Source organism: Martes martes (assembly GCF_963455335.1).
Source record: "Martes martes genome assembly, chromosome: 6".
NCBI lineage: Eukaryota > Metazoa > Chordata > Mammalia > Carnivora > Mustelidae > Martes > Martes martes.
In genome coordinates this window covers 64,584,769-64,601,298 of record NC_137893.1, presented here as the reverse complement: position 1 = coordinate 64,601,298, position 16,530 = coordinate 64,584,769, and the positions used below count along the sequence as shown (strand labels likewise).

Sequence of the window (16,530 nt, the reverse complement as noted above, 5' to 3'; positions counted from 1 at the left end):
CGCAAACCCTCCTAATTCAAGCTGTATTTCTGAACAAACTGATTAATTAACTAATAGGATCCATCTGTGTGTCTCCCCTATATGTCCCTAACTCCTCTTCCTCTGACAACTTTTACATATGCATGTTTTCCCCAAGGTTCTGTTTTTGGCCCTTTTCTCTTTTCAAAAAACTCTTTTCCTGAGTGAGGACAATTCTCTCCATGACTTATGTATCTTCTACATGCAAATAGAACTCTTGCCTTAGTCTCTGACTGCAATGTCCAATAGTCCATAAGAAATTCACATTCAATGTGTTAAAACTGGAGCTCATTTTCTTTCCATACCTGCTTCTCCTCCCATTGTCCTCATTTCAGTGAAGAGTCCTTGTACTGATCTACACACCAAAGTCAGAAATTCAGAAGTCATTTTGACACCTCCCTGTTCCTTGTGTATCATTTATTTTAAGTTACTGCCTTAAAATCTCATCTGACTCTACTTTTCACTCCCCTTACTATAATCTTTTGTTTGAACAAATGATAAACTGGTCTCCCCATCTCTGATCTCTGTTCTCCCAATTAGTGTTGCCAGAAGATCTCTTATTATTTTTTAACTAAACCTTTTGTTTTGAGATTATTTTAAATTCACGTGCAGTTATAAGGAACAGGACAGAAAGCTCCGGTGTACCTTTCACTTGGTTTCCTTCAATGGTAATACATTGCAAAACTACAATATAATACTACAACCAGGGTATTAACATTGATAGTCAATAGACAGAACTTTTTCACCACCCAAAGTAGTCTTCACATTATTCTTTTATGGCCAACCACTTATACTCATCTGTAACCCCTGGCAACCACTAATCTGTTCTCCATTTCTATAATGTCATTTCAAGAACATTATATAAATGAAATAATACAGTATGGAAGCTTTTGGGGTTGACATTTGTTACTTAGAGTAATATTTTGGACATTTATCCAGGAAACTTTTGGACACAAAAGATCTTTTAGAATGAACATGTAATTTAATCACATTGAAAACTCTGATGGTTCCCCATTGTTTAAATTCCAGTAGAAATCCAATTCCATTAGTATAGTTAGTATAGCATGCAAGTCTCTTCGTGATCCAGCCCTGGTACAATACTCTAGTCTCTTCACCCAAGTCTTCACCTTAGCCCTTCTCTATCTGGCCAGGCTGAGTCCTGGCAGCTACAGGCTCCTATAGATCATGTTCCTTCCTCCCTCCCTCCCTCCCTCCCTCTCTTTCTTTCTTTCCATCTCTTGCGTTGCTCATTTTATTCTTGATCCTACAATGACTTCCATCTCCTTGTCTATTTAAAGAAAACCTCATCATTTACTCATCACAAACAAATACCTTCTTTCTGAAGCTGTTCCTCCAGCACTGACAACTTCCTTTTAAAAATACCTGTATATATTTCTAATAGCACCTACAGTATTTTGATCACAGTTAATTGTTGATAGGTTAGACCATCTCTAGAGAACATCTTGTTGCTTTTAAACCCCAAGTACCTAAAGCTTTTAAACCCTAAGTACCTAAAACTGTACTTGGTGTATAGTTAAGCTGACCCATATGACAAGGTTTGTGCCGGTTTCCCTGGCTTCATTATTAACTGCTTTCTCTCTCACTCTCAACAGTGTCATATGTGACAAATAAATTATATATAGTCACCTTCTGCATAGCACATGCTTGGTAAATGTTTCAGAGAATGAATGAATGCATGAACTTTAATTTTCCTTAGCCTCGCACCTGAGCATTAGTTACTATACAATATACACAGTGAGAATTTTTAAAAAGTTAACTGCTTATGATATCTTTTTTCCCTAAGCTTCACTCCCGCCTGATTTAATATTGCTTCAAGTTACCTTGGACAACACAGCACTCAATTGCCTTTTTGCTCGCTGCTTGGTTTCAGAGTTGCTGTAGCTTGTCTTACTTTGTAATCGTCAGAAACACTTCTTGATGCCAGTCTTCCGAAATCTTAATGAACTAATAAAAGCCAAAAAAACTCTGCAGAGAAGGCTGATACGCAAAAACAGAAGTTGTCAGAATCATCACCTAATCCTAGAATCACAGTTCAGAGTAGGTGGCACCAATCGCTTTGTTTTGCCCCGAACAAAAATGGACTCCGTCGGAGTCAAGGACCCTTCTTTTGCGGACCAATCGAAATCTAGCATTCAGGGCTCCAGGTGACCTCACTTCCGCCTCGTCTTCCTGGGCCTCTCAACTTGGAGAGCCGGGACTGTCCGCTTCCGACCCGGAACGGCTGTGGCGGCCCCTGGGCGGCGAGGCCCGGAGGCTGCGGGCGGGATGAGCGGCGCGCGTGGCGGAGCGGTGCGGACGCTGCGGGTGCCGGGCCGCCACGGCTACGCGGCCGAGTTCTCCCCGTACCTGCCGGGCCGGCTCGCCTGCGCCGCAGCCCAGCACTATGGCATCGCGGGTGAGGCCGCGCCGCCGGGGCGGGGGCGGGTTCCCGTCGAGCCCCAGCTTCATGCTGCGGACGGAAAGCACTTCCTACAGTAGATAGTGCTACAAATGAACACCAGGGGGAGCCTGGGAACGGGCTAGTTCCCTCTTCCTTTGTCCAGTGTGGGGAGTGAGTCTGGAGACCGAAGTCCATGGTTTTTTCCCAGTTTCGGTGCGGAAGTAGCTCGTGGGAGGTGCCTACTGGCTCGTGTCTTTATTCCTTAGCGTACCGCCTCCGCCGCTACCTGATCCTCTACCCTGCCCCCACCTCCAGGCACAAGCCGCTTGCAGGGAGCCGGCTTGGCGGCTGTGACCCCTCCTTGGAAGGCGACGGTCTGCAGGGTCACCCCTGCGGGCCCCCCCCACTACCTGCTAATGAGTCCCCCATCCCCACAGTCTGCATCTCCAGGCTGTCTGGGTGGCCCTCAGCGGACTCTTGGCTTCTAACAATTGATCCAAGTTCTGCCCCCACTTTTGTTGTCCCTGGAGCAATACCCACAGTTGTAAGCAGTGGCTGGAGGTTCAAATTCGTGGTCTCTTTTCAAGGACTAGATTGAAAGGCGGGGGTCCATTCGTAAATTTGCAACTTTTAGTTTGTATCCTAGCTGTTATTTACGCACTGAAGCTCCGTGCATAATGTCAGCTTTTGATAGTTTGTTTTTTTTTTGTTTTTGTTTTTTTTTTTGGTCTTGCAGCTGAAAAAAAATGATGTGATTTCTAAAACTCAGAGAGCGAGAAAGATTTACTTACGTTTTCACCACTTAGCTCTTACTGCTTGCATTTGCACATTCAGATTTACAATACTTGCCCACTAGTTAGGTTGAAACTCATGAGTTTATTTTAAATTAAATCCTTTGTAAAAACTTACAAGGAGTTGATATTTTAAAAAAAAATCAGTCGTGTGTAAAGAGTGTTTTTACTCCCTCAGTCCGTTTAACAAGTACAAGTTTTAAAATATGCTTGTCCCTTAGTGAAATAATTCATTTTTGGTAGATAACGTAGTATTCAGCACTTTACCACCTAGTATGTGGTAAATTCCACTAGGTATTTTGTTTTAAAATCCCACGTTGAATGTATTTTGGGTTTATTGGTGAGGCAGTGTAATGTAGTAGAAGGAGCAGAGGAGTTTCTGGGGTCTGTAGGCCAAAGGTTTCTCAATTGTAAAAACAGATGACAACACCTGTGTGGGAGTTTATGTGCCTTACACCCTGCCTGGCCACAGAATATGAATTCAAATATCTCTCCTCTCTGTTAGAGCTGTGTCTGGATTCCAGACATAGGTAAGATAAGTTTAATATTTCATGGTTGAGGCGTAGTATAGAAAGAAGTGGAAAGCACAGTCCTGATCATTTTGTATACATGGTCTCAATAACTAGGGAGGAATTTGTGGTAGTAAAATTAGGTGCTCAGTGCTCCATCCCCTTTGACCTTAGATGCTCCCCTGACAAGTTCAACAGCATAACCTTGATTTTTTCCCCCCTTTAGGCTGTGGGACCCTTCTAATATTGGATCAAAATGAATCTGGGCTTAGACTATTTAGAAGGTAAGGTGGCTCTCAGGATTAAACTTACATGTATTCTCTGTTGCTATTAAAGCCTTAATATAATTAGATTTTGAATCTTTTTGATGAGTAAAAGATCTTTTAATTTTTAGATTTGCAGTAGAAAAGAAACGTCAGCATTTGTGTGGTATAGAACATATTTTTGCCAGTAAGTTGTGATTATATTAATTTTTCTTCTAAAGGTCTTGTCTCTTAGGGTCGAGTTATAAACTATGAAGCTTAAACATTAAAAAAGTGTGTAAACTGGTTAGTATACTGTGGGACATTTCTAACTTTGCTGTCTTCTTCACATAGTTTAGTTTTACTCATTCAGGAGCTGATTGTCCATTTTGTGAGTTACCTAAGCACTTCTTGCCCTCTGTTCTTTCTATGACTGTCTTGACTGTTGGACTTATTAACACTTCTGGCAGGGTTAGTCAGTGTCAGAGAAAAGAAAGCAAATCCTATCAGAAGATAACTACCTGCTCATAGCTGAGGTGAAACTTTTATGTGGAAAGTTGAAATCATTGGTCTAAATTAGTATTATGAAGTGCTTGTTGCTCCCTCCTATTGACCATAAAAACCAGCGAGCACCCAGGTATGACATCACGGCCTCACGTGCCCAATTTCTCGATGGGAGACCTAATTTTAATCTAGCTCTGCAGTTTTCTGTTTTATGTATGACCTGGGCTGTTCTTTTCTCTTTTTTTATTAATATGTTTTTTAAAGGTTTTACTTATTTTTGCAAGAGAGAGAGAAAGAGAGAATGAGCACGAGCAGGGGGAAGGAACAGAGGGAGAAAGCAGGCTCCCCCACTGAGCAGAGAGCCCAATGTGGAACTCAATCCCAGGACCATGAGATCATGACCTGAGCCAAAGGCAGATGCTTACCCACTGAGCCACCCAGGCACCCTGGGCTGTTTTTTCCACCTCTCTTAACGCATTCTGCATCTGTCAAGTGTTTGCTGTGCTTATCTTCCATAATCATGAAGACTTTGTGAAATAATATGTGATAAACTTGAAGAAAAGCTGTAAAATTATGATTGTTATTTTATGTTTGGCTGCCTGAGTAGCCATATGTTCTGTTTTCACTTTTCTCGGTGTAGCTTTGACTGGAACGATGGCTTGTTTGACGTGACCTGGAGTGAGAACAACGAACATGTCCTGGTCACTTGTAGTGGCGATGGCTCGCTGCAGCTGTGGGACACTGCCAAGGCCATGGGGCCCCTGCAAGTCTACAAGGAACACACTCAGGAGGTAGGAAGGCAGTCTTCCTGGGCCGATTATTTTTCTTTGGATGAAATCCACTCGGGGATGGAAATACGGGGACAGGAAGTTTAAGTGTGGTATTTCTTATACATGTTGGATGTCATTTATTATTTGATTATTGAAACATAAAGTACATCTTGGCCCAAGGAGCTAGGAAAGAAGAAAAGGTCAGGCTTCTCATTAGTCCGTGAGAACGCCTCCAGTACTGTAAGTAAGCTGTGGCCCCATTTCCTCTAGAGAGGCCTGTCACTTTCCTACCCCTGGATATGCCTGCCCTAAGACTGCCTGGAGACAGAGGTAGGCGGACTTTTCACAAAGACTTCAGAAGATTGCCTCTAGGGCTTCAGGAAGGTTCCGAAGGATTTTCAGAATATATTGGAGCAGGAACATCAACTACTGGTTATGAGACAGAGCTTACTGAAGAAATTTGAAATCGAAATCCAGTTCATGTGTGTAGGTTCTCTGTGTGTGTATATATATATATATATATGGGTAGTGTAGAAAATAGTTTGGTTTTCAATCATATAAAACTACATATATATTTTTAATGAACGTGATGGTAAAGATAATCCCTTTTGGTGTTGTAGTTTAAATGTTTAAAAATTTTCCTCAGGGTAGCAGTAGATCCTTCAAATGAAAACTTGCACGTTTACATTCAAACTTGTGTCTGCCACAGCGTCTGGCCCATGGAAGGCCTCCCGTCAGTGCTTATTAGATGCAAGAATATTAGTCTTTTGTAATAAAAAGATTAGTCATGTAAGGATTCCAGAAATCATTGTGTAGCTATTGCTATTAAAAATCAGTATCTCTAAGATTATGACTGAAAATAATGGAAAATTTTAGTTCCTCTATTTTATGGTGAAGCCTCTTTGAATAAATGTACTTATAAATGATCATGTTTTCATAGAATCACTGAAAACAACTTTGGTAAAGGAGAAATTTTAGTTTCAGGAGTGTCAATGCAAGAATCCCCACAAAGCAGCATGTCCACAATTTGGACATTTTTATGGTACCTTCATGATTTTTGCTTTTTTCTAATACCACTTATTTTTTTTGTTTGTTTTGTTTTGCTTTAATATTTTTCCTCTCAAAAGGTTTTTTCTTTTTTTAAAAATCTTTGGTGCTTTATATTGTTTATCTTATAAATTCTAAGACTATAGCCCAACAGATCATAAAATAATATGTCTAATTATGTTAAATGAGGTATATTGACTTAATATATTTTTTAAATGACCCTTACTTGTTATTTCACTTATCCTAAAACAGTTATATTTAGGAAGCTGTGGAATTGATAACTAACTTAAAAGGTACATTTATTAGTTTTTAATGTACATTAAAATAAATATGTAATGAACGAAATGAAATGTATGTACCAGTTAAAACCATCTGTTGTACATCCAGTGGTGTGTGTACTACTACTCTCTGGGAAATACTGCCCTAGAATGTTGCTGATTGATGACAGTCACTCAGCCTTTACTAAACTCAGTGAAATGGGATCACACTATCTCATGAAATAACTTATTTGACTTTAGATTGCTCTAATGGTTAGAAAAATTGCCATCTTAAGTCCAAATCTACCATCAAGCAACTGTTTTTTTAATGCTTTTCTCTGAAGTGATGAGAGTGAGTCCAGTCCCCCTTTTCCAGGGAACCCTTGAAAATGGCCACCATGACCCCTTTTAGTCTTTCCTCTTCCAGACTCTGTGTCTGTAATTCTTTTAGCCTATCTTCAGATTACATGGTGCCTGTATCTTTTACCCTCTTGGTAAATTCCTTCACATATTTCCCTTTTTCACAGTCATTTCTGACATTGCCTACATTATTTATTCTAGAAATGTGATGATCAGTGCTGAGCTTTTTAAGACTTTACCACCATAATCTTAAGCCTCTGACTCTAATATTACCTAACCTGGCTTCCTGTCCATTTCTCGGCCCTGTGATAGTGTTGGGTTACTTTGAATCCACTGGTAAGGCACCTCCATCTCTGCTATTTGAACTGCTGTGAAGTCAGGTTTGTATCATTCTATAGTGATGTAACTGGGTATTTTTTGAGCTGAAGACATCTTTCGGGTTTTTTTTTTTCTTTCAGGCTTTTTTCCCCCTTAATTTCTTTTCAGGTGCAATTTTTGGTAAGTGCTTACATCAGTTAGGGTACCTCATCTGTCTGTGTAATGGAGACTACAACTAAAAGCAGGTCCAACAATCAGAGTTTATTATCTCATACAACCAAGTATGTGGAGGTGGAATGGGTGCTGGCTTGGTTATTCAGGCTTGACAATGCTGTCAAATACTCAAGTTGTCCTTGCCTTTGCACTGTTACCCTCAGTGGGTATTCTTTTCTCCTTATGCTGCTTATAGTTGCAACTATCATCTTATCACCTTTCGAGGTCAAAGGGCAAAAAAAGTGAATGTCCCTGTCTTGGGACTTTTTTGAGGAAAAGCTTCCTCAAAGTTCTCCAGCAGACGTGCTTCTTCACATCTGTGTAGCTAGAAGAGCATAGTATGCCCAGTCCTAACCGTGTCACTTATGAGGAGACAAGCAACCATTCCTGCCTTCACCTAAACAAGTTTCAGTCCAGGGGTGAGGAAGGGACAGAGCTTTTTCCCCGAAGGACAAAATTAGGGTTCTGTGAGCAAGGAAGAAAGGGGGATTGGCCCCACTACAATATACTTGTCCTTCTCACATTCGTTAGTAAAAATCAAAGTATGCCAAGCAGTGTGATGAATAAAGAAACTGTAGGATACCCTCTGTAAGACTGTGAGAGACTGTGAAGAGCAAGAATTTCTGGTGATTAACTTAAGGCTTAGTATCATAATACCAAATATTTGGCATTTTTTTCATTGAGGAGACATACAGCATATATTCAAAGCATGTCTCTATAACAAATACTCAGAAACACTCAGAAGGATGTAAGGGCAAGTGAGAGTTTTGAGGAGCTAATAAATATTTATTAAATAAGTAAGTGAACAAGCTTGGCTGATTTCCTTTTATTTTTTTTTTTTTTCCCACCAACGTGTTCAAGAATAGCAAACAATGGGTCATTTTTTCCCGTGGGTAATAGTATAGAATAAGGATGAGCAGCCTGGTTTCAGTCAATTTTGGGTTGAATCCTGGCTCTGTAACTTATCTGCTGTGGGACTTTGGGCAAGTTACTTATTTCTCCTAAAGCTTTCTTCATTTGCAAACTGAGGATAAGAGTAGTCTATGTCATAGGGTTGTTGTAAGTACTTAGAACAGAGCCAACACTATAAACAAATATGGGCTATTATTATTATATATAATTATATCTTATTATACTAGGGTTAGAGAGATAGAGAACAAGTTAGGAAACCTGCACTTACCCATTTCATCACTTGATAACTGAGAAAATGTCTAATCAATTTTCAGATAATCAGATGAGAAGGTGCTGAAGTGAAAAGGAGAAATCCAAGACCTGGGACCTAGATATATTTTAGGCCTGAGGAATGAAGTGCTTGGTGAAATGGAAAGAAAGAAAAACATGGACATTATCTGTGTGCATGGCTTCTAAACTTAGCATCAAAGCAAGAATCTGATTCTTCTCTCCGTTGTTTAACTGCTGTCCTCAGAGGCCATTATGTCTTTTGAGCCCATTAAATGCCTGTGGCTTAGCCTGGCTGAGTATATAGCAATGGAAGAATAGGAAAATTTAAAAACGATCCAGCAAGAAGAAGAAAGGGTGAACTGAGAATTTTGTTTCTGAACTTCATGACTTACAACATGGTGCTATTGACAGTCAGGAATGACTTTCAAGGTGACATTGATTCAGCTTAATGTTTACATCAGTATCTAGTTTCCCATGTACTTATTACAGTTTTTAAAAATAGTTAACATTTGTCTTCATTGTCAAATAGTAATTTTATCAATTTGCTGAATTTTTTTAAAGATTTGATCTACTTAAAGTTTTTGTTTATGAAAACTTATCTTTGAAGTAAACATGCAACTCTTAGTATCTCATTGGGTAGAGAATGTATTTAACTATACATTTTGTAGTAAAGATGTGCTATATGGTTAAGACCTGCTCACTTTAAAAAATTAATGATTTACTCCTATGATACGATAGAAGCTGAAAAGTTTATAATGATGGATGCCCATAAATATATTAATGCAGACTGACAGTGAGTCATGCATTTAACACCAATTTGTTCCCTTTAGAAATTGCATTTATGTTTAACTGTGCAACAGACTTCTCAGCTAAAGAGATCTCTTTTCTTTCCCCTCCCTCGCTTCCTCCTCTCTTCCTTTCTTCCAGGACACAATTGGACTTGATATATTTCCTTGTGGGTATTTAGTCACCTAAATTCTGGAGTAGGTTACTGCAGTAAGATTTTTATTACAATTTAAAATAAGTGTAAAGCTTCCCCCCAAAATTGTGATTATGGAGAAAACTAGTTTCCAATCATGTGTCTGTTGAGTCTTCCTGGATTTTACTACAAATAGGATGTGATAGATATCCTTCACTTTCTAATCCTTATGTTGCGAAAACATTCACTTTTTTTTGTTTGTTTTGTTTAATATCTTTAAGTTTTAATTGTATTTAAAAAGCCAGGTCTGGAGGCACCTGGGTGGGTCAGTAAGTTGAGTATCTGACTCTTGGTTATGGCTCAGGTCATGATCTCAGGGTTGTGAGATCAAGCCCCACGTCAGGCTCTGTACTGGGTGTGGAGCCTACCTAAGATTCTCTCTCTTCCTTTCCCCATCTCCCTGTTCACATTCCCTCTCTTGAAAAAAAAAAAAAAAAGATCCCCCCCCCACACCTCTCTTTCTCTTTCTCTCTCTCAAAAAAAGAAGCAGCTAGATTTGTCCATACTGGTTGCACATGTTATGGACCAGACATATGCTAGTCATTGAAGATGCAAATATGAATAAGACTCAGGTGCTAATTTATGGTAGTAGTTCTCGACATTCAAGCAAACCATTTAATTCAGTGTGATCATATTGAAAAGAAGTGTCTAGAAGGTACAGAGAGGGCATAAGAGAGATGCCATTTGAGCTGAGTCTTGGACAATTAGTAGAAATCCACTGGCAGCCCAAAGGGAAGAGGGCGTATCTGATGGAGAGAAGCATCTGCACAGGTGCAGATCTGTGAAAGAGCAGGATGTGCTTGGGCACTCCGTAGGTCCCTTTGTGTGGCTGGAGCCTAGAGTGTATGTGTTGGATTCTAACCTACTAGAATCACCTAAGGGCCTTTTAAAAATCTTCATACCCAGGTCTCAATGTCTGGGGGCTGGAACCAAGCTTTATGTAGATTCCCAGATAATTTCAGCATGCAGCGATGTTTGGAAGCCACTGCTTTAACTCAGTAGACATTCCGTTCTCATAACCTTAATAAGTATATTGCTTAATATTTTGAGGGTTGTAGATTCAAAATGTAGATTTTAACAAATATTTAATAAAAAGCATGATTTGATTTGCTTTACAAAGGGGTGAACTCAAAGCTTTAAAATTTTTTTTTATTTTTAAAGAAGAGGAAGTGATAGATTTAAATAGATGGAAATTGTAATGGAATATTTTTGGGTCAAGAATGAGTTTCATGCATGACTACTACTGCTCTATCTGTAGTCTCCTGTCATATACTCATTGTGGGTCTCATACTCTGTGCTTGTTTCCAAAGTAGGTTGGTGAGTGAATCATGTCTAGAAATTAGAACCCCATGCCTCCTACTTTAGATCTGGAAGGAAACATATGTAGGAAACATATGTACAGTCTTATTTGATAATTTTGAATCATGTGAAATAGAAGTTTTTTTTTAGTTTAGCTATGATCTGATATCCAATGAAGTTATCCTATGGAATTATTGGCAGAGCTATTTAAATATATTTAGAATTTACATTTTATGTGAGACAGGGAGGAATTTTATATATATTTTATATATACATGGATATATATGTGTATATATATTTGTATATATATGTGTATATATATGTATAATTATCTCTGTATATATTTCAAAAAGAAACAGTGGGAAGATAATCCAAAAGCTAATAAAAGTGGTTACCTTTAAAGGGTGTGGGGAAGAAATAATCAGGGGAGAGGGGACAAGGATGGATAATTTCTCCAATGTAATTTGTATTATACTTTTGGTCTTGGAACAGTTGAAATATTTTACAAAATTAAAAATCACCATTTAATTAAAAAAGAAAAAAGCAGTTGCTAAAAACTGAAAACAAACAGAAACAAATTAATCTAGTGGTATATCAAATTGGCATCATAACTAGGTATTGAAAAGAATTATTTCTAGTTACTTTTAAAATACAGTATTGTGATTGTCCATAACCAAATGAGATACATCTGATAAACAAAAAGAATTGCAAAGAAGTTGTAAACTGTATTCATAAAGATCAGTATTGTTATTTTGAAACTCTTATAGTATAGAAAGACAATTATCATATTGTTTCATTCATATGTGGAATGTAAGAAACAGCACAGAGGATCATACGGGAAAAGAAGGAAGACTGAATGGGAAGTAATCATAGGGACAAACCATGAGAGACTCTTCACTCTAAAAAACTAACTTGAGTGTTGCTGGAGGGGAGGTGGGTGGGGAAAGGGGTAAATGGGTGATGGGTATTAAGAAGAGCGTGATGTGATTTGGTGAGCAGTGGGTGTTATACGCAACTGATGAATTACAGAACTCTACAGCTGAAACTAATGATGTACTGTATGTTGGCTAATTATTTAAATTAAAAAAACTCATATTGTAAAAAAACTCAAATTGTAGGTTAAAGCATAACAGTAATTATGTTATCAGAAACCAAAAATTTTTATGTAAGAGAAAATGATGAGAATAAATAAGTTAAAAAGAGATTTTGTTTTAAAATTGAGACATATCTGTACAGACTCATTTGTTTTTCTCTGTTTAGAAAAGTACATATGTCCTGGTTCTTTGGACTATAAAGACCAAAAAGCAGTGACAACTCAGTCACAGTGAATATCCCTAGTGCCCAGATTACTGCCTCTAAATACCGAGGAACTGGGATCTTTGCAGAGATTGTTGATTCCAGGACCGAGAGGAAACATACAAAATGAATCTAAGACATCCTCTTGTGTCAGAAAACTATGAAAGGCCAATGGAATGAACATTGAAAGTTTAGAAGAGACAATGTGTAGAGAGACGATACACTTACATGTATATTTCCACCCATTACATAGAGTTGTAATCATTAAGAAACAACCAGTAGGTCACCACTGAAGATTACTAGGACAATTGACTCATTCTGAAAATTGTTAAGATAAAGAATCAAGGCACTTATCTGGCTTTCCTAAATGAATTTTATTTTGGAATAATCAGATGCTTGATGTGGAAAATTTCTCATAACAAAATTCTGGCTAATAATTACAGAAGGAATAGCATAAGTAGAAAGCCCACCATTGAGTTTCCTCAAATGAAGTAATGACTGTAGACAAAGGTTATCTATGGATGCTGAAACATTAATTTAACATTGCTCCATCTTCTGAATAGTTTCAGGATCACTAAAAATGGGACCAGCAATTATACACCTAATACAAAAGGAAGCTAAAAAAAAAAAAAAGATTGAACTGAATGTAATCAAGCCTCTAGACCTAACTTCCAGCTTAAAGGAATGGGAAGGGTGAAGGAGAATGGTAACACCATGAGGAAACAGTTAGCCAAATCCAGAGTGTAGAAGATTCTATAGGACCATTAACTTTGTGTCTTCAATAATTATAAATGTCATGGGAAGGGTGGGTGGGAAAAGCAAGGTGGGAGAGGAGGACTTTCCTAGATTAGGAACATAACAACTAAATGTAAAATGTGGATTTTGTTTGGTTTCTGGTTCAAACAAACCAACTGTAAAAAGACATTTTTGAGACACTTGGGAAATTAAGAATGTGGACTGAGTTTTGGATGATATTAAGGAACTGTTATTCATCTTTTTAGGTGAAAATAGCCTTGTGCTTCCATAAGAAAGAAAAACATCCTTACCTCCTTAATTATGAGTGAAGTGGTCTGATGTTAAAATACTCCAGCAATCGTTAATGGGACAGATGAAACAGGGTGGCAAAATGTTGATGATTTTGGAAAGTTTGTGATGGATACCTGGGGATTTATTATGATATTTTTTCTTTTATGTGCATTTAAAAATTTTTATAATGATAAATTTTAAAAACTTGTTTCACATTAAAAGAAATATGTATCCTTTTCTAATCGCTCAGTAATTAAAAGTCAGTGTCCCTTTCCTTTGTATTGATACAGATAAGTATGAACATTCTGGACATAGTTTCTATTTGATGATTTTTAATTAAATAGGCCAACTTAAAAAGGGCAATGCTATACAGCAGATTAAAAATGAGCTCTTTGGGAATTGGTTTCAGTAGTAAAATCTGTCCTCTCAAATAGTGGTTTTGATGAAGTTCAGATTTCATAAGGCAGCACAAAATATTTTTCAGGGTTTTTTTTTTTTTTTCTTTTTGCAGTTTCTCAACTAATTTTCTCACCTCTGCCAAGAGGAATTACATAACATAGGCCTTTAGAGGACCCTGGTTTTAAAGCATAACTGGTACCCCTCTTCTTTTTTATCCTTAATCTAACCATCAAGCCATGTCCACTGTTTGAGCAGGAGTGGAGGGGGGAATTGAGAATAGGGAAAGGGTAGAAGACTGGACTAATGTGAGATGTGCTCTTCGTTCATATTTGTTTCTCTGCCCCTTCATGCATTCCAGAAACTTCGATTAACCCTACAGTGTGCAAGGGACAGTGTAGAGCCTAGCGGGGGAGGTGAACAAGTCAGATGTGGTCCTCCTTGCCCTGTTTGAGTCCTCACCCTCTGGGGCGGGGGTGGGGGGGTGGGGGGTGGACGTTGGGGGGTGGGGGGGTGGTGGAGCTGCTGGTTATCTCTTTGATAATGTGATAAGTGCTGGAATGTATGGAGTGCAGCAAGAGGGAAGAATCTAGTCTGGGGAAGGGACAATAAGGGCATCCTTAGGTCTACAGGGCGAGTTGGAATTAATTATTCAGATGGAGATGCCAGAGGAATAGCGTTGGAGGCAAAGGAAAGTGCAGGCTAGAAGGGGAAGGATTGAGCCTGCATGCCTGGAACAGTTGGCGCCTTGGCTGTTAAGCTCAAATTAGTGGAAAGACACTGAAGATTTTTATGATATATTTCATGCATATGAAATATATGTAAGCTGTAAAATGTATGCTTGCATATTCATCATCTGACTTAAAAATAAAACATCTCTTATACTGTTGGAGCCACTGCTTACAGATGCTATCTTCTATCTACTTTTTTTTTGTCTGATTCTATAGTTCTTCCTCCTTTCATCTTTACTCCCTTCTTCCCAGGAGTAACCACTAATTCTGAATTTCTGTTTCTGTTTTCTTTGCTTTTCTTTTTAGTTTTACTGCACATGTGTGCATCCCTAAACCATGTATAGTTTTGCATGGTTTTGACCTTTGGGTAATAAGCAGCAGCACAGACAAATCTCAATGTTGAGTGAAGATGGTAAGTTGCAGGAAACCCATAGTATGAAACCGTCGAAGGGCTTCCTACAGGGGAATGACATGTGTGTTTTTATGCAGTGCAGATCATGGATTGGAGGTAAGCAAGGAGAGATGGGGAGGCCTGTGGAAGGATGCTTCCTACAGTCTAGGTGGTAGCTAGAGTAGGCTTGATGGCTGTAGCCTCTTAAGAGAAATTATATACAAACTTGTAACCATGGTCCTTGGGGATCTTGTCCCTCCTGTTTGATCTTTCTGTTCTTCAAATGGGATAATCCTGTTTCCTGCTTCAGGGTCTTCTCCTGTTCTTCTCCCAAAGCCTTTCCTCTCAAACCTGCAGAGTTCTGTCTTTGCTATACTCAGGTCTCTGCTCAGTGGGATCTTCCCTTGCCACTCTATCAAGAAGTGACTCCTTCCCTCTTGTTTCCCAGTCTCCCTCCTTGGTTTTGTTGTACTCTCTAGCTTTTCTTTAAAATCACGATCTGAAACTGTTTACTTATAGCCTGTCTATGATCCTTGAGGGTGGGGACTTTATCGGGCTTGTCTAACATTATACCCTTCTTTCCCCTGTGCCTTGTACATAATAGGTGCTTGGTAAATACTGCTTGAATGGACTAGTGAAGTAACTTGAAGTTGGGATAATGGAATCTACTCATCCTTTTTTGACTGTCTCCCAAACATTTCCCTGGCTGTAAACTTTTTTTCAGAGCCTGAGGTCAGTGCCCAAACCCTGTTCCCACTAGACGTTTCCACTTTACTATCTTGCTGTCACTTCAAAGTCAGTTATGTCTAAAATTACACATTATCTTCTTTCCTCCAGTCTTCCCATTTTATTAATGCCACCACCACCGACAGTCCCCAGGCACAAAACCTTGGTGTTATCCTGCAGTGTTCTCTAGTCCTAATCCCTTGGGTGCTAACCATGCCCTTGTATGTCTTTGGGGGAGTTTATGATCACTGTTTTCATTTCTGCTTTCTGCTACTGACATTTTCGCTAGGCCTCAAGGCCCTGCTTAGGTCCTCTCTTATGGGCATCAAGCTGAATTTTCTATCCCAGTGCCATTTTATACTTATGTCTATAGGTTTTTTTTTTTTAAACAATATCCTGGTTTGTACTGTTAGTCACTTACCCATATCCTAAATTGTAAACACAGAAAAATAATAAAATATTTGAGTTGCCTTCATTTCCTTCTCTCTTGTCCCATTTTTAACATCACCATGTGCGTCCTGTCCTTAGTTTTGTCCTAGTCCTATTGCTTGCACTTTGTTGTGGGACTCATGGCACATTGCCATAGTTCCCTTACCTCCTGTTTTTTGTTCTCACTAGGGCTGGGTTCTCTCCGAGCCTGTGGGGGCTTTCACAGTTTTAAAAGGTGAGAAGTCACAAGGTGTCAAATCCTGTATCATGCTGGACACGTGTAGAGGCAGTGGAATCTGAGGTGTTGATCTTAGTTTTTAGTTATATCTGTTGTTATCCTCTGAAATGAAAACAATAGCTCTTTATAACTACTTAGTGATACAGATTGTAAAGGTAAATTTCATTGGATAAATTACTTAACTCGCATTTATTGAATGCTTATTATATTGCAAAGGACGTAGACAGACATATAAGATGGTTTTGCTCACATGGTGGATCTTCCAGAATCTAGCAGGTATTTAACACAAATTGTAGTAAAATATGGTACATGTAAAATTATAAGTAGGTACAAGATGCTGTCAGAATGCACGGAATGAAGCATTTCAGTCACCGGCGGTTTTGTCGAGGGGAAGCTTGTTTTATAAA

At 38.8% G+C, this 16,530-nt stretch overlaps 1 protein-coding gene across 1 annotated transcript in view; it reads left to right on the top strand.

Annotated features, from left to right (window-relative positions):
* Positions 1-2,211: 2,211 nt before the first annotated feature.
* Positions 2,212-16,530, top strand: part of PEX7 (peroxisomal biogenesis factor 7) — a 91,134-nt gene continuing 76,815 nt past the window's right edge. Inside the window, exons 1-3 of the mRNA XM_080805629.1 lie at positions 2,212-2,434; positions 3,946-4,003; positions 5,106-5,256. Coding sequence (XP_080661755.1) covers positions 2,305-2,434; positions 3,946-4,003; positions 5,106-5,256 — 339 coding nt within the window. The 5' untranslated portion in view covers positions 2,212-2,304. The remainder of the gene's footprint in view (positions 2,435-3,945; positions 4,004-5,105; positions 5,257-16,530) is intronic.